Raw genomic sequence first — 24291 nt, 5'->3', positions numbered from 1 at the left:
GTTTTAGTTGGTCTTGTCAGTCATGATAATCCCAGCCTCTGATGTAAGTGGTTCTTGGTTCTAGACCAGCAAAGTGTTGGTCTCGTACCAGCTTTCCTGGCCAAGAGCCAGTTCTTTGGCTGTCGAAATGTGAAGAACTGGTCCGAGATTAGGAATCGACTCCAACCTGGCCCTCGAACTGCCTTGTTGAAAAAGGGTATCGTACTGGATTTTGGTGTTTTTCGATTAGTTTGTTTTATATCTGACTAAAGATTACTTTGAGTTTAGTTCAAACTAAAATCTTTTATGAGGTGTTGAGTTATTCAGTAGAACACATGCACCGTCTTGAGTGCTTTTAGAAGCGGGTTGAATCAGGCTGTTGAGTCATGGTTGAAGACTTGTTTGGAACATTCATGACCATTATCATCATGGTTATTTGACAACAGGGAGAGGCGAAATGCTGCGCTCTTTAATGGGATGGAACTGAAATGATTTGATTAATCATTCTCTTACAGCAGGTTTCATCATTTCCCTGGGGTGTGTGTCTCGCATCAGGAAAGAAAATTCCCGACAGGAAGCTGGCACTGGTCGAACTCTGAGCTAGCTGCTTGGACTGTTGTTTTTGTCATTGCATTTGCTTACTTAACTTATTTATCATAGAGAGGAAATAACAGCGTCAGTGTTTTATGGCCTGATTCAAAACGTTGTTCAGTAATCTGGCTGGACGTCGTACAACGTCAGTAAAATTGTATATATTTTGAATAGAGTGGGAATATTTAGATCTCCCAGAGCCTTCTTTGAGAAGTGAGACAGCAGAAAGAGGGTAACAACAATTATGAAATGACTGCTTTTAATAGAAACTATGGATATTATTAATGGCAGTATAACTACTGCACGGTGTTATGGACCGAAGGAAGAGAATATAAATTCCAGCTCTTGGATGGAGCAGTGTCTGAAATGCGGAGGATTATTCTATGACCAGAAGTAAAATAAAGATTGGTTGAGGAATGCATACCTGCCAACCTGTACGCATCTTGCGTAGCCGCTACGAATTTTTACCTCATTGTACGACTGTACGTTTTCACATTAAAAAGTACGCATATCGTCCGAACTCGCATTTCAGTCAAGTTCTCGCTGAAGTTGATACCGCTGATCTGTGAGAAAACTCAAAGCCAGAATGGAACGCTTTGCCCAATCCCCCTGCCCCTCTTCGAGTGTGTGGCTCTGCCCTCTTCAGCCCCTCCCCTTCCTCCTTCGCGTCTCTGACTTGAGTGCAGCGGTGCAGCCAGGTGGCTAGAGCGAGTCGGGGATTGAAACGTCAGTTAGAGACGTCATTTTTATATTTGTAACAAAAACGGTTGTGTTTCACGTGTACTCGAGCTTCCTAGCCATTATTTTGTGCATTTACAACACCAACAGTACATTTAACTTCGAAGCCGTCACTCGAGGTTGCATATTCGATGCGGTAACCAACGAAACCTGATTACAATTCCTCTCGCGCTCTCATTGAATCACTATGATAAGTACCACTTTATTGATGCGCTCAACAAAACGTAGCGTGTTGTATATCTTAAGGGCAGTCGGTAACTTCTGTCAATGGTAGCCTAGAATGTTTGCAGATGATGTGAAGTCGAAAATTGGTCATCCCTCTTATGAAAAAACCTGTGTGGTACTGCAGTATCAAATGCTTTTCTATACAGTATTACTGCAGTAAATGCAATATTTTGAATGCAAATGCAATAGTTTGCACATGAAAAAGGTATACTACAAAATACTGCAGTGTACTGTATAATGCAGTATTTTTACTGTATAATGCAGTATACGTCCAACATGTTAAAAAATGCAAAAGTCTAAACCTATTGCATGGGAAATTTGTGCAGACCATGTTTTGTGTTCAAAGTGCCTTTTTTACATACTGTATTAATTTAATGTGTTATTTATTTTGAAAGAGTGGCTCTGGTTTAATTTCATTTCATTTGCACATGTATTTAATGTTTGTTGTGCTTTTCAAAACGGAAGGAAGTTCCCAAGAGCCATCAATAACAGTTTCCCAAAGTCTATCAATAGGAATGTTTTACAAAACTGGACTATGTTCCCAAGGTCAATCAATAAAACTGGATTGAAAGTGTGTTTTTGGTCTGCTGGTTGTGGTCTGTGGGGGCGCATGCACGCCGGGTTGGGGTGAGGTTGATGCGAGGGGGGGGTACTCATGAAATTGTAAAATTGTACTCATAAAATTTTTTCAAGGTTGGCAGGTATGGGAATGCAAGACGGTCAGAGAAGTCACAATGGTCTTCCCGGAAACATCCGTAAGGGTTTCTTCTCCTCGAAATTGTCCGAGCTGAAAAATTGCCATTTCATTGCGTTTAACCTACGTTGTTGAATTCTGACTTGTTCAGCTGATTAACAGGTTTGTGGAAATGTTTCTTTCTCGAGACTTGTCTTCTCCATCAATCTTATCTCTAAAGAAAGAAAAAAATAGTTTGGAAGTGCATGAGCAAATTATAATTTGCATGAAACCATTTGCAATGCCGGTTTTACATACCGTAAAACCATTTCTCATGCAAAACAATTTGCAAAGGGTAACTTAAGGTTAAGTTGGCAATAACTAGGGCCCGAACGATAAGGGATTTTTGACACCGATAATGATTTTAAAAAAGGACTGTACTTTCTGATAACCAATATTATACAGTGGTGTTTGAAAGTTTGTGAACCCTTTAGAATTTTCTATATTTCTGCATAAATATGACCTAAAACATCAGATTTTCACACAAGTCTTAAAAGTAAAGAGAACCCAATTAAACAAATGAGACAAAAATATTATACTTGGTTATTTATTTATTGAGGAAAATGATCAAATATTACATATCTGTGAGTGGCAAAAGTATGTGAACCTTTGCTTTCAGTATCTGGTGTGACCCCCTTGTGCAGCAATAACTGCAACTAAACGTTTCCGGTAACTGTTGATCAGTCCTGCACACCAGCTTGGAGGAATTTTAGCCCATTCCTCCGTACAGAACAGCTTCAACTCTGGGATGTTGGTGGGTTTCCTCACATGAACTGCTCGCTTCAGGTCCTTTTTTTTTTTTTTTTTAAGAAGAAACCTTTATTCATCACATGCACACTTCAAGCACAGTGAAATTCATCCTCTGCATTTAACCCATCTGAAGCAGTGAACACACACACCCAGAGCAGTGGGCAGCCCAGAGCTCCCAGGGAGCAGTCAGGGGTTCGGTACCTTGCTCAAGGGCACCTCAGCCCAAAGTCGCCCCATGTCAACCTAACTGCATGTCTTTGGATTGTGGAGGAAACCGGAGCACCCGGAGGAAACCCACGCAGACACTGAGAACATGCAAACTCCACACAGAAAGGCCCTTGCCGGCCACTGGGTTCGAACCCGGAACCTTCTTGCTGTGAGGTGACCGTGCTAACCACTACACCACCATGCTGCCCAAAATATTCAAACATGCCAGGATGGGGGGGGACTCATCTCATTATCTCTAGCCGCTTTATCCTGTTCTACAGGGTCGCAGGCAAGCTGGAGCCTATCCCAGCTGACTACGGGCAAAAGGCGGGGTACACCCTGGACAAGTCACCAGGTCATCACAGGGCTGACACATAGACACAGACAACCATTCACACCTACGGTCAATTTAGAGTCACCAGTTAACCTAACCTGCATGTCTTTGGACTGTGGGGGAAACCGGAGCACCCGGAGGAAACCCATGCGGGGGGGGGACTGTTATCTCAGTAACATTGAGCATGGTGTTGTTTGTGTCAGACAGGCTGATTTTGAGTTGTCGCATGTCCCTGATGAGGGTGGAATACTGAAATGCGGCAGGCAGGAAATAAAGTTCACACAGACTTTTATTATTGCTCTCCTCACTTTGGCTTTTCAGCTTTTACTCAACTAATTCAGACATGCACACAGATGCGCGATCTGGTCGGGAGAGAGCCGCAAGGGATTCCCCGAGAGAGAGAGGAGGAGCCTGTGGCTCCTCACTCTGACGCAGAGATGACGTAGATGGCTCTGTGACAGCTGCTCCCGCCAAGGCGACACCGGGACCTCCCCCTGCTGACGTATGGCAGGACCCACTCGTCACTAAACGGCTAATCAACTCCCCGAATCCTGGCCAATCTGTCCCCAAAATTATCGAGTGGGTGAGGCGAGGATTAACCACCGCCTTTACTATAAATTTTTCCCCTCGGAAAACAGTGTGGACCGACACCAAAGGGTAGCTGTGAACATCCCCATGCGCACACAACACCTTCACCCCCTGTGCTCCCCCCAGTGCCTCGTTTTGCACCAGGCTTTGGTGAATTGAGGTTTGATTACAACTGGAATCCACCAGCGCCTGATATGTATCCCCTTGAATACTCACCGGTATGCGATACGCTCCGGCCCAATCGAGGGCGGCTTCTGGCGCATCGGGGATCCGAACCACCGTGCCCACCTCCATTGCCGTGCACTGCTGTTGGAGGTGGCCCGGCTCCCCGCAGCGCCAGCAAACCGGCCCGGGCTTCTTCTCCGCACTGGTGTTCTGGGGCTCACTCACCTGAGGGGGGGGGAGAGACAGACACAGAAGGGAGAAACGGGAGGGCACCGCGGGTGCGGTGGGCCGGCACCAGTGGCGCCGGCCCCTGCCTCCGCGGTGGGGGAATGGGGCAAGGACGAGATACAGGAGGAGAGAGTGAAGAGGCTGTCTGCTGTCCTGCCGCCGGGACTGCCGCCATATGGTCCTCCACCAGCTCGATGGCTTGATCCAGCGACGCCGGGCAGTGGCACTGGACCCACTCTGCGGTTCCTGCTGGCAAGCGAGCGATGAATTGCTCCAGTACCACCTGGTTGATGATCTCCTTGGCGTCGCGGTTGTCGGCCCTCAACCACCGCCAGCAGGCGTCCCGGAGTTGCTGGCCAAACGCGAACGGTCAGCCGACTTCCTCCAAGCGCAAAGCGCGAAAGCGCTGACGCTGCTGCTCAGGGGTGTGCCCCACACGCTGGAGGACGGCCCGGCGGAGGTCCGCGTAGGCCAGCCGGCGGTCGGTGGGGAGCTGTAGCGCGGCCAGCTGCGCCTCTCCTGTTAGCAGGGGGAGGAGGCGCGCCGCGCGCTGCTCCATCGGCCACCCCGAGGTCTCCGTGACTTGCTCGAAGAGCGTGATAAAAGCCTCGGGGTCGTCCTGCGGACCCATCTTGGATAGGGTGAGGGGGGACGGGCCCGCGGTGGGAGCGCTGGTGGACCCCGCCGACGCGAGGAGGTGCCGGAACGCCTCACAATCTTCTTGCTGGGCCAGCACCAGGGCTTCGAACCGCTGTTCGTGTTCCTTTCGGAGGGAGACTAGCGCCTGGTGCTGGCTTTGCTGGGCTGTGGTGAGGGCATGGACCAGCTCGGTGAACGGGGAGGACTCCATGGGGCTGATCGGCTGCTGCGCTCCAGATCCCAGGTTTCGGCACCACTATAACGGTTTGTGTGGGTGGGTGGAGCACAGAGGACGGCAGGACAGAGATCAGGTTCAGAACTAGGGATTTTATTGCCACACTTCAGTCTAACAATCCTTAAACCCAACAGACACACACACACACACACACACACACGACTTGCGTCTGGTTCGGGGATGAGCTCCTCTGCTCTACGCTCTCCCTCCTTAAATCGGGCGCGGTCACTGGGAAGACACACACAAACCCAGGTTAGTTGACATCAGGTGTAGTGATTCTGCCACTTACCTTCCCTGACTCCGCCCTCCTGTTACAGACCGGTGCTTGACCACACCCCCGCTGCCACAGCCTTGTTCATAGAACACGCAGTAACTGACATTCAGCAGAAAATGTGATGATGTAAGGAATGTCAGGAGGAAGACATTTACATCAGAGTTGCCTGGTTTCAGGATTACTGATTAAAACTCTGACTCAGAGCAGGGGAGTGTTGTCTGGCAGCTCCAGCGTCCGTGGTTCTGTGTCTGTGTGGAGTTTCACATGTTCTTCCTGTCTGTATAAATTTCCTCAGTGTACTGTGACTTCCTCTCACTTCTCATATAGCTTTGTGTGGGTTTGTTTTACCAGAAGAAAATTGCCAAACATGCAGCCCTTCATAACTTCCCCCTTCCCGCCCCATAATGAAGTCCGTCCATCCATCCATCCATCCATTATCTGTAGCCGCTTATCCTGTTCTATAGGGTCGCAGACAGGCTGGAGCCTATCCCAGCTGACTATGGGTGAGAGGCGGGGTACACCCTGGATAAGTCGCCAGGTCATCACAAGGCTGACGGAGACAAACAACCATTCACATTCACGGTCAATTTAGAGCCACCAATTAGCCTAACCTGCATGTCTTTGGACTGCAGGGGGGGGAAACCAGAGCACCCGGAGGAAACCCACGCAGAGAGAACATGCAAACTCCACACAGAAAGGCCCTCGCCAGCCACTGGGCTTGAAACCAGAACCTTCTTGCTGTGAGGCGACAGTGCTAACCACTACACCACCGTGCCACCCGTAATGAAGTCTTGTTCTTCATATAGCAAATCAGTTGCTATACAATTTTTTTTTTTTTCTTTCTTTCTTTTCTTCTCTCCCCTCTTGCAGCTTGACTTTCTTGAATAGTGTGCTTGCTCAAGCACACAGCAGCCAAAGGCAAGCACACTATTGTTCTTCAGTTTACTTATTCTGCCTTATTCCGACACGTTTTTTGGATCCACTACTCCTCCTGGGGCGTTCGAGATAGACACCGTTCCAACTCTGAGACGTCTGGCCCGAAGTGGTGTAGTGTGCTTGTATACAGCTTTTGGATCAACATGCCTGTTCTCTTGTTCTTGTGGTTTTTTTTCCCCATAGAGAATGAATAGGGCTCATGAATTGAATCGTCCTACTCGGACACGCTCCATCGCAGATGCACCAAACCTCATCTGATACTTCAGGCCAACTCCCCCGACATATACATGCATTCGGTTCTGACCCGCACTTATTTTCCTTTCTTTTTGCTCGTCCTTTTTTCCTCCATAGGCTTGCATTGATTTTTGGCCCCATTGAAAATGGTGTTTCAGGAGAAAAACTTTCCATCAATTTTTTTTTTTTAACCAAGTGACCAAACTTCAAGAAACTTCACTTGATGCCTCAGGCCAAGTCTCCACACAGATCCATCCCCTCATCTGAGACCTGCACTCGTCTTTTCCTTGGTTTTCACGCATCTCTTTTTACCTCCATAGGCTTCCATTGATTTTTGGCCCCATTCAAATGAATGGAGTTTTGCTCAGTAACACTTCACCACACATCCGCCAAACTTCATACGGCACCTCAGGCCAAATTACCCATCACACACACATCGGTTCTGACCCGCACTCGTCTTTGTCTTGCCTTTCATCCGTTCATTTTTTTTCTCTATTTTGCCACTAATCAGTGGAAGCTTGACTGAGTCATTCCTCCCTTCCCCCATAGGTGATGATGCATTTGGCAAGGATCTGCTCATTTGAGACTTTGACAGCAAATCAACTTCAACTCAATGGCCACTTTATTAGGAATAATTACGCGCGCGCACACAATAGCAATTAGCATATAAGCATTCACGTGTTACCATACTAGCTGTTAGCGTGTTACCCATTACGATATCATGCCTGCTGTTAGCTCGCGAGTTGTTAGCATGCTCACCATTAGCATGTTATGAGAGCTGTTAACATGTTAGGATTAGCATGGTAGTATGCAGAGTTCACGTGTTTGCTGTTAGCGAGTTCGCCTGAGCATGTTAGCATGTCACCCTCAGTGTGTTAGCATGCTAAAAGTTAACATACTAGCCGTTAGCTGTTAGCATGATGGCTGTCAGCATATTAGCCTTAAAGTGTTAGAATTTTACCAAATAGCATGTTAATCATTAGCATGTTAGCTGTTAGCATGTTAGTATGCTAGCATGTTGGCATTAGCATGTTGGCATGATAGCTGTTCTGCTACAGCTCAGCAAGCACACTTTGCATTTTCTCTGCGGAAATGCAGTCTAGTTTGATTTAACACCTTTCACAGGGCGCACACTAATTTCTCCTGATTTAGGTTCTAAAGTGCCTGGCTGTTCGAGTTGGGGTTGTTTTTTGTTCTTTGTGTGTGCAGTGTGAGATTATAGACGGTCCTTGCTAGCACTGCAGTGAAAGAATTTAGTAGGCTGACTTGGAGACTGTCGGATAATCTCGGCATTAAGCAGCGAGAGGTGATTACAGTTACACTTAACTGCCCTAATTGGACTCCTCGGCTCTATTTATAGACTGAGAATTGTAAGAGAACGGGAAGATGGTCTGTTTTTGCTGCCGGTGAAGTTTCAGGGCTTCAGGGTGGCACTGTGTATTGTTCTGTTTGTCCAAGAAGCAAGCATTGACAAGTTTAGCGTCAGAGAGCATCAGAGCTGTTGCTATGTTTAGAAGCGGAGACTGAACGGTTGCTCTAGTAACAAGCTAAAACCTGCCTGATGGCCCTGCTGTGAACGTGTGTAGCTTTAGCGACTATAGGTAGTTCGTGACACGGACTCAGCGCAGTCTTTGACACCGACACTGATGATAAATTAGTGTCTACTGTGGATTTAAAGATGAGATAAAAATGCATCCAGCTGATCTCCCTCAACACACTAACTGAGAGGAACATCACTGAAGCACACATGGTGAAGATGGTTGTGCAGGTATGTCTAGCAATCTGCTCGCTTTGACTAGATTAGGTGTTTGTTTTATATATAGCAGCTGATGTCATACTGAGCTCATAAGGCAGCAAAGAGAACCTTCACTGACTGAAGAAATGTAGTTAATGGGACAGATTTGATCAAGCTGGAGTGTTAAACCATTATTTCATTTGAAAAGCTTTATAGCGTTAACCCCTTAACTTCCGTAGCGTTATTGTTCAGGAAAGCGGTGTAGGTACAGAACTGAGGATTTTTTTTTTTTAAACATGGTTTGTTTGTACATGAACGATTCCGTCTAGTTCCCTTTTGTCATTTTCATGCACATCTTCCTTACGAAGCTAGCCAAGATCTCTAAATGAAATTAAGGAGGAAGTGAGATCATGTCGCATGACTTTTTTTTTTTTTCTTCCATAAAACTCAAAGTTTTGGGAAGGCAAACTATTTATATCGATGATTTATGTGCAAATTAGCTTCAGAGTTTTGTCCAGAAACAAAGCACAAAGCAATTTGTGTCCCAGCAGGGACGAATCCAGAGCAGATGCTACACACTTGCTGTAAGGCAGAGCACAGAACGAGCACCACTTTCCTGCAAGGTGCTTAATTTTGTTGTGCAGAAGGAAGGAAGTTCATTTAATAGCAATGTGAGCAGATAAATTACTGTTTTCTACTTTCACTGCGATTTGCTACCGCAAACGAATCTTCCTGTGGAAAAACTCAACGTTTTAGAAGCTGCTTTGTTGTTGCTGATGTCTTTCAGAGGAATAATGAACCTGTGCTAAATGATGCAAGCGCAGGATTTTTGAGAACATGCAGTGCTCAGCGTAAATGAGTGCACCCCCATTGAAAAGTAACATTTTAAACAATATCTCAATGAACGCACACAATTTCCAAAATGTTGACAAGACAAAGTTTAATATAACATCTGTTTAACTTGTAATGTGAAAGTAAGGTTAATAATATAGCTTAGATTACACATTTTTCAGTTTTACTCAAATTAGGGTGGTGCAAAAATGAGTACACCCCACAACAAAAACGACTACATCTAGTGCTTTGTATGGCCTCCATGATTTTTAATGACAGCACCAAGTCTTCTAGGCATGGAATGAACATCGATCTTTTTCCATTCTTCAACAACGACCTCTTTTAGTGACTGGATGCTGGATGGAGAGTGATGCTCAACTTGTCTCTTCAGAATTCCCCAAAGAAAATAATTTCTTTACACCACAAAGGTGAAGGCTACAAGAAGATCAGCAAAGCTTTACTTATCAGTTAGAATACTGTCGGAAAAGTGGTACAGAAATTTAAGAAAGATGGACCTGCAACCATCTCCGAGACGTCCAGGTCGTCCACGAAAGTTAACACCTCGACAGGAGCGTCTTCTGATGAGAAGGGTTGAAGAAAATCGGCATGCAAGTTCACTGCAGTTATCTAAAGAAGTAGAAAGCCAAACTGGGGTGACTATTTCCCGTGACACAATACGGCGTACGCTGCAGAGGAATGGCATGCATGGATGCTGTCCACGAAAGAAGCCTCTCCTAAAGCCCAGGCACAAAAAAGCCCCCCTAGAGTTTGCCACGGCCCATGCTGACAAAGATGAAGACTACTGGGACTCTATACTCTGGAGTGATGAGACCAAGATAAATGTTTTTGGAACTGATGGCTTCAAAACTGTATGGCGTCGCAAAGGTGAGGAATACAAAGAAAAATGCATGGTGCCTACTAGGGCTGCACGATTATGGAAAAAATGATAATCACGATTATCTTGATCAAAATTGTAATCACGATTATCCTTGATGTTAGGGAAATCACTTAAATTTTATTTCACTATATTCAAACAAACAATATGAACAGCTTTCAGTGCAGAATGAAATTTAAAAGAGAAATTCTGATTTCCAAATGACAAATAAATGAAATTTATCCAAGAAATTACCAAAGGATGAAGGAACTGAAAACTCAATTGCAACAATTACATAGCATTATACTGAGACCTACAAGTTTTTAGCTAGAAAGACCAGCCTATCAACATGCTCTGGCTTTAAACATGAGCGAAGTCAGGCCACAGCATTGCCTCCAATGCTCAATAGTCTGTTGTTCCGACATAGTTAGCTTTTCTCTCTCACCTCAATCTGTTACCTACTCTCACACTATCACCCCTTGAAGGAGATACCGCTGCACTGAAGCTCTGCGCACTTGGCTTGCTTGCTTATTTAGGCGGAGTAATGAAACCTTACATGCGTCGGTTCACCCCCTAATGGTTTGGCGGAGTACTGGTCAAAAAGTGCTTGATCAGATATACAGCAGAGGTCGCATTTTAAATGGAAATAAATTGCGATTTTCATTTAATTTAATCGTGGCGGCCAAAATCGCGATTTTCGATTAAATTCGATTAATTGTGCAGCCCTAGTGCCTACAGTGAAACATGGTGGTGGCAGTGTCCTTATGTGGGGCTGCATGAGTTCTGCTGGTGTCGGGGAGCTGCATTTCATTGATGGCATCATGAATTCACAGACATATTGCTCTATACTGCAACACAATGGATGCCAGCTGTCGTAAAACCAAGAAGAAGAAGGTGGTAAACCTGTGCATGCGCACACCGGATTCCTCTGTCTGCTTGACTGCGTGAAGCAAGCGATTTCATGCACGTTATTTGCTATGGAATCCTCTCAAGTTAAATAACTTCCCAGCCACAGAATGGCCTGGGGTGGTTGTTTTTGAGATATTACAGAAATAAACATATCACAGATCACCGATTTAATGAAATCGAAAGGCCGTCTATCTTCAAGAGGTCATTGTTTATAAATGTCAATGTTTTTAAAGAGTGCGTGTGAGAACAGCAGATCTGAGTGTGCCGAACAGTCTCAGCAAGCAGTCATTAAAATTTAGTGTTGATGCAAAGTGTACTCAGCTCAGAGGTCAGTGCTCGCACGTACAGCAGTCTGCATTGTTCGCCTCACTGCTCCATGCTTGCGATTTACTTTCGTGTGCATGTATGCAGTTCGTGGCACCTTGTGCTCATTTTACATGACCATGCTTGCTGATACTACGTTGCACTTCACTCAGGTTTGCTGCTCTCACCCTCTCTATTAAACACGCTGTTTAAACTCCGTGAGATGTTTCATCAGGTCACTTGTATTGTACGATGATGCTGTAGTTCCTCCTCTTGATATTTTCACTGAGTGCTTTGTTTGATTGGCATCACTAATTGTAAAACACCTTCAAGGTCACGTTACAAATAAGAATTTTTGTTTGAATATTTTTAATGAATATCTGCTGCTGCTTGGCAGAGGTAGGCGCGTGTTTACAGTGTGTTCTGTAGTGCTGAAGGATGGGACTGCTAGCAGAAGTGGATGGGGAATGTGGCAGTGATGGATGGATGTGGAATACAGAGCAGCAGGACATGGCAGAATGAGGAGAGGCTGAGGGATGATGTGAGCCTGGACTGTGCATGCGGAATTGGCCATGGTTTCCGTGGCTTTGACTTGGGATTAGGTGCTGCGCTGTTCAACACTGAGGACTTTTATGAGGATTAAGGAATTGCGGTATGTGGTGTGGGTTTTTTTTTTTTTGGTTTTTGTTTGTTTCTTTTGTTAATCAAAAATAAATAACCATATTAGTGCCACAAAACATGTACAAATCACCTTGTTGGCTCCAAATGGCAGAAAATTTGTCTTGATCATGAAGAAAAACATTTGTAAGACCTTCTCTGACTTAAGGCAAGAGTCTCGCTGGTCGACAAACAGATTAATCAAACACACGATGTAGGGAATATCAGGAAAGGTTAAGCTACATTTGCTGAGATCGTATAGTATAATAAATCAGAAGTAGGGATCGTTGCAAGATTTTTACAGGATGACCTACTTTTTCCAGAGAGAATTTTATTCGTTCCACCTTCTGATCAGCCATAGCCTGAAGGTTAAAGAAGCAGCCTTGGGCCCAAAGGGTCGCCAGGTCGATTTCCGAGACCGGTAGGAAAACCGTGAGGGGAGTGGGGCCATCCTTTAAAAAAAAAAAATCCGTTTCCTGTCCACCGGGTGAGCAAAAAAAAATTTCAGTCGGGAGGGAGGGATTTATTTAAATATGGATGGATAAGAAATCGCAATGCTGTGTTTGCTTTTTCTTTCAGTACTTTTTTTTATTACAAAAGCGGACACATTTAATAAAATGACAGTTTAATTAACTGAAACTTGTACAAAAACTTTAAGTTAGCATTTTAAATGCTGACTGCAACATTTGCAAAACTTTTACAAAGGTACTTAAAATGTCCGACACACGGACTTTTTGTAGTTCTAAATCGAGCGTTAGGCCTAGTTCGGATGAAATTGCACTGTTAAAATGATCACTGAATGATTTGTTTTTCTGAATCTTTACTATTTTGTTGTTCGCTAGAATACCATTTTGCGATTTCACACTTAAGCAAATGTTTGAAAACTCCGGATCTCCTTCCTTCATGGTGGCTGCCATTTTTTTGTGCCGCACGGCGCATGCGCAGAGCTGATTCAGTTCAGAGTGCGTGCACTCAGCGGAGGCAGTAGTGTGTCGGAGGGAACAGAAGCAGAGATGACGGTTATTTTGTCTCCGGTAAACCAGTCTTCTCTCGTTCAATTACGTGCTGGCATCAAAAGACCCCGTTGGTTGTAAATGAAACCAAACTGAGTGGTTGGAGTGTATTTTCATACACAAATGGAGAAATGTTGGCTGAGTGTGTAATTGTGTAGCCCCACTGCAGACCGTTGTCGTTGTTAATTCATAGCATGCTCAGCTGCGTGAATGTGTCATGCACCGGAAATAAGAGATTTACAAGCCAGGAACGCCTCATGATGCAATACGCAAGAAAAGAAAGAAGATTTACTGCCATTTTACTTTGTATTTGAGTAAAGTGAATAAATAAATGGTCTGTGGAAAATACATTTAATCCTGGGAACTGCGTGCACAGGAGTTTTTGTGTTTACTCCCCCCCCCCCCCCCCCCCCCCCCCCCCCCCCCCCCCCCCGCTACTTATTCGTCATGGCTGGCTAGTATGAGCCTTAGTGGAAAGCCCTGGGAATGCGTAAATGTCAAGTTCGATTTTAGATTTACGAACCCGAAAAAAATGTCGAAAAAACGGCGTTAGGCGGCACGGTGGTGTAGTGGTTAGCGCTGTCGCCTCACAGCAAGAAGGTCCGGATCTTTCTGTGTGGAGTTTGCATGTTCTCCCCGTGTCCGCGTGGGTTTCCTCCGGGTGCTCCGGTTTCCCCCACAGTCCAAAGACATGCAGGTTAGGTTAACTGGTGACTCTAAATTGACCGTAGGTGTGAATGTGAGTGTGAATGGTTGTCTGTGTCTATGTGTCAGCCCTGCGATGACCTGGCGACTTGTCCAGGGTGTACCCCGCCTTTCGCCCGTAGTCAGCTGGGATAGGCTCCAGCTTGCCTGCGACCCTGTAGAACAGGATAAAGCGGCTAGAGATAATGAGAATGAGATGAAAACCGGCGTTAAAAAAAAAATTCAACCACACAAACAGCACTCACCCGGCCGGTGGACCGGGAAATTTTTTAATAATGGCCTGGAGTGAATGAACAGCACTTTCCCCCTCCCTCTGTATCATGGCTGAAGTGCCCATGAGCAAGGCACCTAACCCCCATCTGCTCCCCGGGTGCTGTAGCATAGCTGCCCACTGCTCTGGGTATGTGCGCGCGCGCGCATTGCTCACTTGTGTGCGCGTATGTGTGTGTTCACCGCTTCAGATGGGTTAAATGCAAAGGAGGAATTTCACTGTGCTCAAGTGCGCATGTGACAAAAATAAAGGCAGCTGCTTCTTCAAATGTGATCAAAAATAATTTCATGCTCGCTGCAGTGCCAGTTCATGTCGTCTTTTGAAAATTTGATTTTCTTCAGCTTGTCAGGTGCATGGGCTATAAACTAGTGTTGAAGATCTGTTCATTTAGTTATTATATTTTTGTATAAGGTTATGGGAAAACTCTCTGCAGCATTAAATATCAAAACGTTACTTGATTTCAGTTGCTTTCACTGTTCAAACTAGAACTGGTGAACGGTGGAGATTAAACTAAATCTTGCACAGAATGAACTGGAGTGAACAGAATAATTTGGGGTTGAAAAACACTGGGCTGCTTTAACTGGCAAACTAAGTTGTTTCACCAATATGGAGAATCTCAGCTATAAAGAAAGACCTGCGGTTTGTCATCAGAGTGGTAGGCACTTCTGTCTTTTTTTTTTTTCTCTCTCTTACCCCTTTTCCGCCAAATCAGTTCCAGGGCTGGTTCGGGGCCAGCACTGGTGCTGGTTCACAACTCGTTCAACTTGCGAGCCAGCTGAGAACCAGTTTGCTTTTCCATAGCTCGCGGTGCTAAAGGAAGCCACGTCATTACGTCGCTGTATACGTCAGTTACGTCGCTACGTTTGCATAAACCTTGGCGCGAATATCGAAGCAAAAACAACGTGGAAGAAGCAGCAGCAGCAACAATAATAATAATAATGGATGACTTCGCGTTTGTACAGCTGCGGCTTCTCGTCGCTTAAAAATGGCGATCTTTCGCGGTCTTGTTATTGTTGTTGGTCTTAACAACTCCGCCCCCCCACTGACGTAAGCGGTTCTTTCCTCTGGCCCAGCAGAGAGTTGGTGTTAGCCTGGAACCGTTTTTTCTGGCCCTAGAGCCAGTTCTTTGTCAGTGGAAACAGAAAACCCGGTTCCGAACTAAGCACTGGCCCCGAACCAGCCCTGGAACTGCTTTGGTGGAAAAGGGGCATCTCTCAGCAGGCTGGATATGGAGTTTTATTGGAGTGTCTGGGGAAAACCCATTGGATGTTGCCGTGGTGTTTTTCTAGGTGTTTTTTTTTTTTTCAGTTTTTTTTCTGCATGTAACCTACTCGACATGTCAACACTTAAGACACAAGAAATGTATTTCCCCAGATTCGATGTGGATGTGTGGGCTTTTTTTTTTTGTATAAATACAGTGGTGATAGGAAATCGTGCGCACTGATTGGTCGTGAGATTCTGACTATTTTTCGATAATCGCCTCCAGTGGCCCAGCAACATGGCAGCCAGTCACTTTGTCGCTGTAAGTGAGGAAGAATTAGAAATTACGAAAGAAAATACTGTTCCTAAAAAGCACTAAATATGCTATGAAATTTGGTCCAAAACCATTCAAAGGGAAGGTGGAATTGTGTGTGTGTGTGTGGGGGGGGGGGGGGTTGTTTTTAAAAAAAAATCTATTTCAAAACAAAGTATTTTATGCGACGCAAGCCTGAGCACATGCTGCAAATCTGCCTGCATTACATTTGCATGCTGCTTTTGAAGATTGAAAAAAAAATTTTTTTTTAAATAATCGCCTGTGTGTTTACAGGCTTTCGTCTAAACGGGGGAACGGGTGCTGCGCCCTCTTACTCTCGGCGTGCGCCCCCTTACCGACTCCGTGAAAACATCCCAGCAACACTACGTGACAATGTGTCTGATCATCAAATACGTTATAATTGCTCCAAAAATATTCCAATCATAGTAGATACACCGCCAGACGGTACAAAAACAATCCGAATTGGCGTTTTCCAGACTGAGGCGCCATGTTGTTTAGTTGTTTACTTGTCGCGGCTGCTCTCGCGAGATTTGACATGGGTTACATACAAGGTCAGCTGACTTGTGGAGCGAGATTTCTCGAGACTGAATGACCTTTCACCCACCGGCGCGGGAGCTTTTGACAGAAGTAGTTCGCGAGTTGTTTTTGTTGACACTTGGGCATTTAAAGATGTCACCCAGCGGCACGAAGCGGAAGAAAGCCAAAGACTGTCCGGGGCAGAAGATGATTACTTCTTTCTTTTTCAATGTTGACAGACAATTTGTTACAATTTCCCTCTCAGATAGCCTCAGAATGTCCCATTGGAGCATTTTTCAAAGGCTTTGCACGGCGGAGGGGGGACAACCGGCATCATCTCTCCCCCTCCCTCCCTCCCCGCTTCGCTCCCTCGCCATGGTGAGCGCCCTCATACTAAATTTTTTTAGAAAAAAAACCTGATTTTATATTAAAACAATTATCCGGCTCAGTCTCGGTTATTATTCACTGAGCCTGAGGCTACATCCACACGACAACGGCAACGAGATGTTGTTTAAAAAAATATCGTGTCCACATGGGCAACGGATCAGTAAAATATCAGGTACATATGGCAACGCAACGCTTGCTGAAAACGATGCAATACACATGCCACACCTCTAGGGGGCGCTGTAAGACGGTCCCATTGGAGACACCAGAACAATAGAAGTAGAAGCATGCGCATAAACCCCTTCTTCTACCCGGCGTGAAGCACTGTCAGGAACAAACGCACAAGAAGAATAAGATGGCTGCGACTACGCGAGGAAATTGTGCCTTCTGTGTGTACAAATTAGTTTTATTAGTGTGCATAGTTTTATATAATTTTCTTATTGTGTGTGAACATTTTGAAAAGCAGTCTTATCCAATAAAAAAAAAGAAATTCAAGAAATGGTTCAGTTACTTGTTTATTTAAAAGAAAAGCTGGATACAAAAGTGAATGCAATGCAGTGGTTCATACAAAACAGCAAGAGTGCTGCTTGTTCTAGTCATGTGGTTGTGACATCATCGTAAACAAATCCGTTCTACTCATCCAGACGTCTTCGCAACGCCGCCGTTGCCACATTTTTCCACTCTGGAACCCGTTCTCAAAAAATATCGTTGTGGGGCACCCAAAACGCCGGTGCCGTGTGGACGCCAGGCCGAAACGATAAACAATTTTATCAGATTCGCCTGAATCCGTTGCCGTGTGGACAGGGCCCGAGACGGATAATTGTTAAATAGTCTTGAATGGGTGAACAGCCTGCGAACCTGCGTTAATGCTTATGGGTTTAGAATGAGCACACGGGTGTGATGGTCAGTTGTCCACATATTTTTGGCCATACAGTGAATATACAAAAGAGAAGCCTGGTTCAGTTCTGTAGTTTTCAGAAGTAACAATAGTTGAAAAGGTTATAATTTTTCACCATGAGGAGGATTCCCCAGGCTGCCACACGCATGAGCCGAGACATAAATGCAGGTCAACAGGAGTCATGTCTCTGAGTATTTACTAAAATTTGTAAGAACTGTATAAAGCTGCATACCTTACAGCTGATCTTAATTGCAGTTTGAGTATGTGAGCATCTGTACGTGCACCATTACACACTTTCTTAACCTACTGACTGAAGCTGTAAAGGTGTCTACATCCTGCAGTGCTAGCAGCTTTTGTGGGTTTTTTTTTTTTCCCTCCATTGGAAATGATTGTGTGAGCAAATGCTCAGAAACGGAGTTCTGAGTAGTGTTCGTCTCCCACCATGACTACCTCTCGGTATCTAATGCTTTTGTTCTGCACACTGATTGATCTGAAGTAGCTTTTAATGGTTCAGAAACTGTCGGTAGTTCAGGCGTCCGCCTCAGGCCAAGTTTACATTAGACCGTATCTGTCTCGTTTTCTTCGCGGATGCACTGTCCGTTTACATTAAAACGCCGGGAAACGGGAATCCGCCAGAGTCCACGTATTCAATCCAGATCGTGTCTGGTCCGGTGCTGTGTAAACATTGAGATACGCGGATACGCTGTGCTGAGCTCTAGCTGGCGTCGTCATTGGACAACGTCACTGTGACATCCACCTTCCTGATTCGCTGGCGTTGGTCATGTGACGCGACTGCTGAAAAACGGCGCGGACTTCCGCCTTGTATCACCTTTCATTAGAGTATAAAAGTATGAAAATACTGCAAATACTGATGCAAATACTGCCCATTGTGTAGTTATGATGGTCTTTAGACTTGCCATCCTTCCACTTGCAAGTGGTAAGTGACTTGCGCACAGCGGCTCAGTCCCGAATCACTGCTCGTGCGCTTCACTCGCGCGCTCTGTGAGCTGCGCAGGGCTGGAGTGCGCACCCTCCAGAGGGCACTCGCTGTTCAGGGCGGAGTGATTTGGAGCGCAGCCGCTGAGGAGGAAGCGATGAGCCGCACTGACGCATTTCAACTTGCGTGCCGAATTAGTCATGTGATTAGCGTATCCGTGTATTGGCGTTGCTGTGTGCACGCTAATCGTGTATTGGCGTTGCTGTGTGCACGCTAATCGTTTTTAAAAACGTTAATCTGATGATCCGCTGATACGGTCTAATGTAAACCCCACCTCAGAGATGTACTCAAGCTTGGGAACTCGGATATTCATTCTCTCTCTCCGGTTGTGTGCGAGTCTGTCACAGGTGCTCCTTCACTAACCACAGAAGCCCTTTGACAGCACTTGACGTTGACTTTCACATAAGCGTTTCCTGTAAACACTTCAGACACAAACCGGTCTCTGTGGCGGAGCCCGGCTCACAATGAGAAACAGGAAGGCGCAGAGAGAGATGCCTGCCAAAAATAATCCTCCTCCCTCGATCTGCAGAGGAGGACTGGAGGCACAAGCAAGTGTGATTTCTGCACCTTTTTTTAGAGCCAGAGTAGAGTTCCAACAAAAGAAGCCTGAAAAGAAGGCCGTTTCCTCTCCGCCTCTAAGTCTGTTGTGTGGGCTCGTATGACGAAGCATTTTAGGCTCAACTCAAATCTTATTCCATTACAGTTCTACTCTGGAAAGTTATTTAGGAAGCACTTCAACAAGCTCATGCTGAAGTATGCCTGACCTTTTCTCAGTAGCAGCCATTAGACCGTTTCATAGTCGTATCTTAATGTACGTCTGGAGTGTTGGTTGCTTTGTTAGTGTTAGCACTGTGCATTATGAAAGCCTTTAGCGTTACGGCTGTCTGTACAGATTGCTGTCAGTTGAGCTGTGCAAAGGGGCACTTGAGGGCAGAAAGTTTAGTTCTAGAGCTGCTTTTACAGATGCCCCTTTTCCACCAAATCAGTTCCAGGGCTGGTTCGGAGCCAGTGCTGGTGCTGGTTCACAACTCGTTCAACTTGCGAGCCAGCTAAGAACCAGTTTGCTTTTCCATAGCTCACGGTGCTAAGCGGAGCCACGTCATTATGTCGCTGTATACGTCAGTTACGGTGCTACGTTTACATAAACCTTGGCGCGAATATCAAAGCAAAAACAACACGGAAGATGCAGAAGCAGCAACAACAATAATAATGGATGACTTCGCGTTTGTACAGCTGCTGCTTCTCGTCGCTTAAAAATGGCGATCTTTCGCGGTCTTGTTATTGTTGTTGGTCTTAACAACTCCGCCCCCCCCGACGTAAGCGGTTCTTTCCTCTGGCCCAGCAGAGAGTTGGTGCTAGCCTGGAACCGGTTTTTCTGGCCCCAGAGCCAGTTCTTTGTCAGTGGAAACAGAAAACCCGGTTCCGAACTAAGCACTGGCCCTGAACCAGCCCTGGAACTGCTTTGGTGGAAAAGGGGCAACAGACACTTGTCCAAACAAGTTGCTCCAGTGCACCTGCCCATGTAAACACCAATTTGTACTGGAACCAGTTGCCCCAGTGCAACTTGCTCCACTTTGCAAGGTGGTACAGCTTGTTCCTGTTTACTATCTAAACACAGTAGCAAGCAGGAGGGCTTACCGTACGTGTGCATGGTAGCGTCCACCTGGGTCTTTTTATTATCTGTACAAGACTGCTTCTTGGCAAATTCAATGGTCGGTTCTTCTCGAGTGCTTTTCCTTGTCAAACTTCTCCGCCTTTAAACGATGGAGTCAAGCGATTCCAAGCCAGTCGCACTGAAAACTGGATTAAAGTAGTAGTTCTAACTCTCATCCAGTTATAGAGAGATGCAGATAATTGTTTGCTTGTTCAATTTAAAATTCATCTAAAAGAGCCAACTCGGAGTCGATCCATTAAATATCGCGTCCACATGGGCAACGGATCAGTAAAATATCAGGTTCATATGGCAACGCAACGCTTGCTGAAAACGATGCAATACACATGCCACACCTCTACGTGCGCTGTAAGACGGTCCCATCGGAGACACCAGAACAATAGAAGTAGATGCATGCGCATAACTGCGCATGCGCACAGTGACTGTCACTGTCACACACACGCACACACACTTTCTCACTCCCTATCCTATGGATATAGTCCCTTTATATCCTGTGCTTGTTTTTTGAATGGAGACGCGGAAAGAGGAATGAATGGGGGTAGATGGAAGCTGGTACGCCAACATTCTGATATCCTCCAGAATTCTTTAATGGTCCGGAATAAATTGAATGCTACACGTTGATGGATTACTTTGTTGTTCTACGCCCTTTTTGAGGAATGTATTGTCGGACTTAAACCAACATCTGAAGAGGTGAGATCGCTCCTTTTTTTTCCCTATTTTTGCTGGCGGGATTGACTCTGCCCTAAGGGCTATTCTCTCTCTCTCTCTCTCTCTCTCTCTCTCTCTCTCTCTCTCTCTCACTTTGCACCATTACACAATAAATATTCACAGTGAAAATATTTTGTAAGCGCGTTTCATGAACCAAGTTATAGGATTTGTTGACAACTCGCATCGAGTTCGTTACACTTCTACCCGGCGTGAAGCACATGTGGTTGTGACGTCATCGTAAACAAATCCGTTCTACTCATCCAGACGACTTCGCAACGGCTCCCTTGCCAGATTTTTTCACTCTGGAACCCGTTCTCAAAAGATTTCATTTTGGGGCACCCAAAACGCTGGTGCCGTGTGGACGCCAGGCCGAAACGATAAACAATTTTATCAGGTTCACCTGAATCCGTTGCTGTGTGGACAGGGCCTTAGAAACTCTAACAGACCTTTACTTTTTAACAGTACTGTTTTGGGATTTTGCTGAGTTTACCTTCAACTGTCTGATTTTTTTTCAAAGTAATGAACTGTGTAGCCAGGAAAATCACCGCATTTTCTAAATGCACTCCTGAAAATTACTCATTAACTCGGGGAATTAAATTTGATATTTTTGACATGTTAATCATTAATGTACATGAAAGAAAAAGGCTTAAAAGTTATTCCTTGTTTGTGAAGTACTAAAATGCACTAGAATGCAGGATTTTGCGTGTTATGTTAAAATATTTTCGGGGGACGTTGCCCCCCCATATTTCAGGGTTTTTTCCTTTGCTCCACTTTCATCTCTAATCTACGGTCTCTCTAGTGTTCTGTGTAACGCGGCAGGAGCGGACTATTAAGGGCACTGTTTACAAAGAGTACTTGGACCCCTCAGATCTCGGCTTGCTGTCTTTTTAATTTATTTATTACTTTGTAAGAGGAAAACCTTATTCTGTCTTTTTTCAATTGTGCCATCAGAAAGCATGACGACTGCTCGATATAGGCCCACCTGGGACCTGGCTCTGGACCCGCTGGTGTCCTGTAAGCTGTGTCTTGGAGAATTCCCTCTGGAACAGATGACCACCATCACGCAGTGTCAGTGCGTGTTCTGCACGCTGGTGAGTACGAGTCCATTCATCCAATCTCATTTTCTCAGCTAACCAACCACCAGGGCTGCTGTGCCACAGAGAAACACGGCGAGGAGTTTAAACATGCTGGTATAGCTTGTGGGGTGTGTGTGTGTCAGTGGTTGCGTTAGACTTTTTCATTGTCCGTCATTTTGACGGACAGGGTCGTAAAAATTCCGTCATTGTCCATTATTATCTGTCATTTTATTTTAACTTTTAAATGACAATGTATATAGGCTATAAATGCTATATATTTAATAACTTGTGTTTTCATGGACTCATTTTCATTTAAAAATTAATTCACAGAACAAGCTTGTATTATTTAATCATTTATTTATGTATTTATGATGCAAAAAGATGAACAGAGATTCTGACGTTCGGTCACTTGTGAACCCATTTTCCCTCCGCTAAAAACATTGCGGCTGTTGTGCCTTAACGGGCAGATGAACAATGTTATTTTACAACGTAGCAAGACGATTGCAGTTAAAATATGAACAGTCCACTACAACGATTTAAGTGACAATCTAATTTGACCTGTTTGCGTGAGCTCAAACCTTCCTTCTGGCCCGCATGGATTTAAATTGGGAGCTCGCTTGTGCATAATCAAAGTCGTCAACGGAGACTGCTGCCGAGGCAATTGTCATTAAATTTTGCGTCTTTGCCTCGGACAGACGACTTCTCATTGACGTTTTAATTTTATTCTGAAGGCTGAACCCGTGCTCTGCTGCGACACTGGAGACTGGAATAACCAGCGCCACTTCAGCCAGAGTTCTGAAGTCGGGAAACATTTCTCCCAGGGAAGTGATCAGGAGCCGGCAAGAGCCTCGGCTCGGCGGAGCCTGGAACCTGACACGGAAGGTCTTAAATAAAACGAAGTTATGTTTAAATGTTAGTTTGTCTACCCGTGCTCTCATTAAAATGACAGTTTAGCAGATATTCGAGCAGTGATGTTCCTAAGCTTCCTAAGCTTGCTGGGGAAGAATACAATAAATCGGCATTTGTTTCATTTTTAAAAACAAGAAAACAACTAGCCTAAATGAGCGCTATTGTACAGGCAGGGAAACGACACAAACAACCCAATGCATCTCTCTCTTTTTTTTTTTTTTTTTTTTTTTTTTAATAGCAAAAATAACGTGTCTTCTGCAGAGAAGGGAAACATTAATACATCTCACTGTGCTAGTGGTAGAAAAGTCAGAGCGCGGTCAGGAGCGCAATGGGGGGAACAGCCTTGCGCAGTGGCTACAGTGTATACATGAGTAGCCTATGCACTGAACATCAAGACTGCCGCAACGTCGGCTCAGATTGAAAGTGACGGCAGTGAAGACTATTGCCGCTTTTCCACTACCAACGCGGCTGAGTTGGGCTGAGCCGTGCGGTGCTGAGTTGGGCTGAGTCGAGCTGAGTGGGGCTGTTGGAGTTGCATTTCGACTACAACCGCGCTGAACCGTGCTGGCTGGAAGTGGGTGGACACATTGGGTGGAGTTAGCGAAAGTGGGTGGACGTCAGGTGATGTCGTTAGGCGGCGCAAACAGTGACATCAGTGAGCTTTTAAGCGGTAGTCTCACAACTCGGAGAGTAACAATAAACATGGAGGACATGGAGTCGTTAGTGTTGCTGGTCTTGGTGCTGTGGCTTGTTGTCACCGACAACGCCAACAGATACTGGCAAGTATCTGAAGTGAGCTGAAAAAGGGTAGTGGAAAAGGGCCATATGTATACTGTATGTAAGAAAACTGCCACAACTTGCCAATCATTTCATGTGTGTTTCATTGTTTTATTATTGTTATTATTAGGCTATTATTGTTATTGGTAATGGTAACGGTAAACATCCGTCAAAATGACCGACGGCCTTCAGATTTTTCCGTCATAGCTAAAAAAAAAGGGCGGCACGGTGGTGTAGTGGTTAGCGCTGTCGCCTCACAGCAAGAAGGTCCTGGGTTTGAGCCCCGGGGCCGGTGAGGGCCTTTCTGTGTGGAGTTTGCATGTTCTCCCCATGTCCGCGTGGGTTTCCTCCGGGTGCTCCGGTTTCCCCCACAGTCCAAAGACATGCAGGTTAGGTTAACTGGTGACTCTAAATTGACCGTAGGTGTGAATGTGAGTGTGAATGGTTGTCTGTGTCTATGTGTCAGCCCTGTGATGACCTGGCGACTTGTCCAGGGTGTACCCCGCCTTTCGCCCGTAGTCAGCTGGGATAGGCTCCAGCTTGACTGCGACCCTGTAGAAGGATAAAGCGGCTAGAGATAATGAGAATGAGCTAAAAAAAAAAAAAAATCCGTCAATGACGGACAATTGTCGGTTAACGCGACCTACGGTGTGTGTCTCTTTGTGT

General features: G+C 45.3%; 1 protein-coding gene across 2 annotated transcripts in view; it reads left to right on the top strand.

The window, feature by feature from the left end:
• rnf144aa (ring finger protein 144aa) overlaps positions 1–24291 on the top strand; it is an 88181-nt gene that overhangs the window by 17738 nt on the left and 46152 nt on the right. For both annotated transcript variants that reach the window (XM_060934112.1, XM_060934111.1), the window contains exon 2: positions 21815–21954. In XM_060934112.1, coding sequence (XP_060790095.1) covers positions 21820–21954 — 135 coding nt within the window. In that variant the 5' untranslated portion in view covers positions 21815–21819. The remainder of the gene's footprint in view (positions 1–21814; positions 21955–24291) is intronic.

The sequence above is a fragment of the Neoarius graeffei genome, chromosome 11 (genome assembly GCF_027579695.1).
Source record: "Neoarius graeffei isolate fNeoGra1 chromosome 11, fNeoGra1.pri, whole genome shotgun sequence".
Taxonomy (NCBI): Eukaryota; Metazoa; Chordata; class Actinopteri; order Siluriformes; family Ariidae; genus Neoarius; species Neoarius graeffei.
The sequence above is the reverse complement of the archived record's forward strand: the minus strand, read 5'-3'. Positions and strand labels throughout refer to the sequence as shown.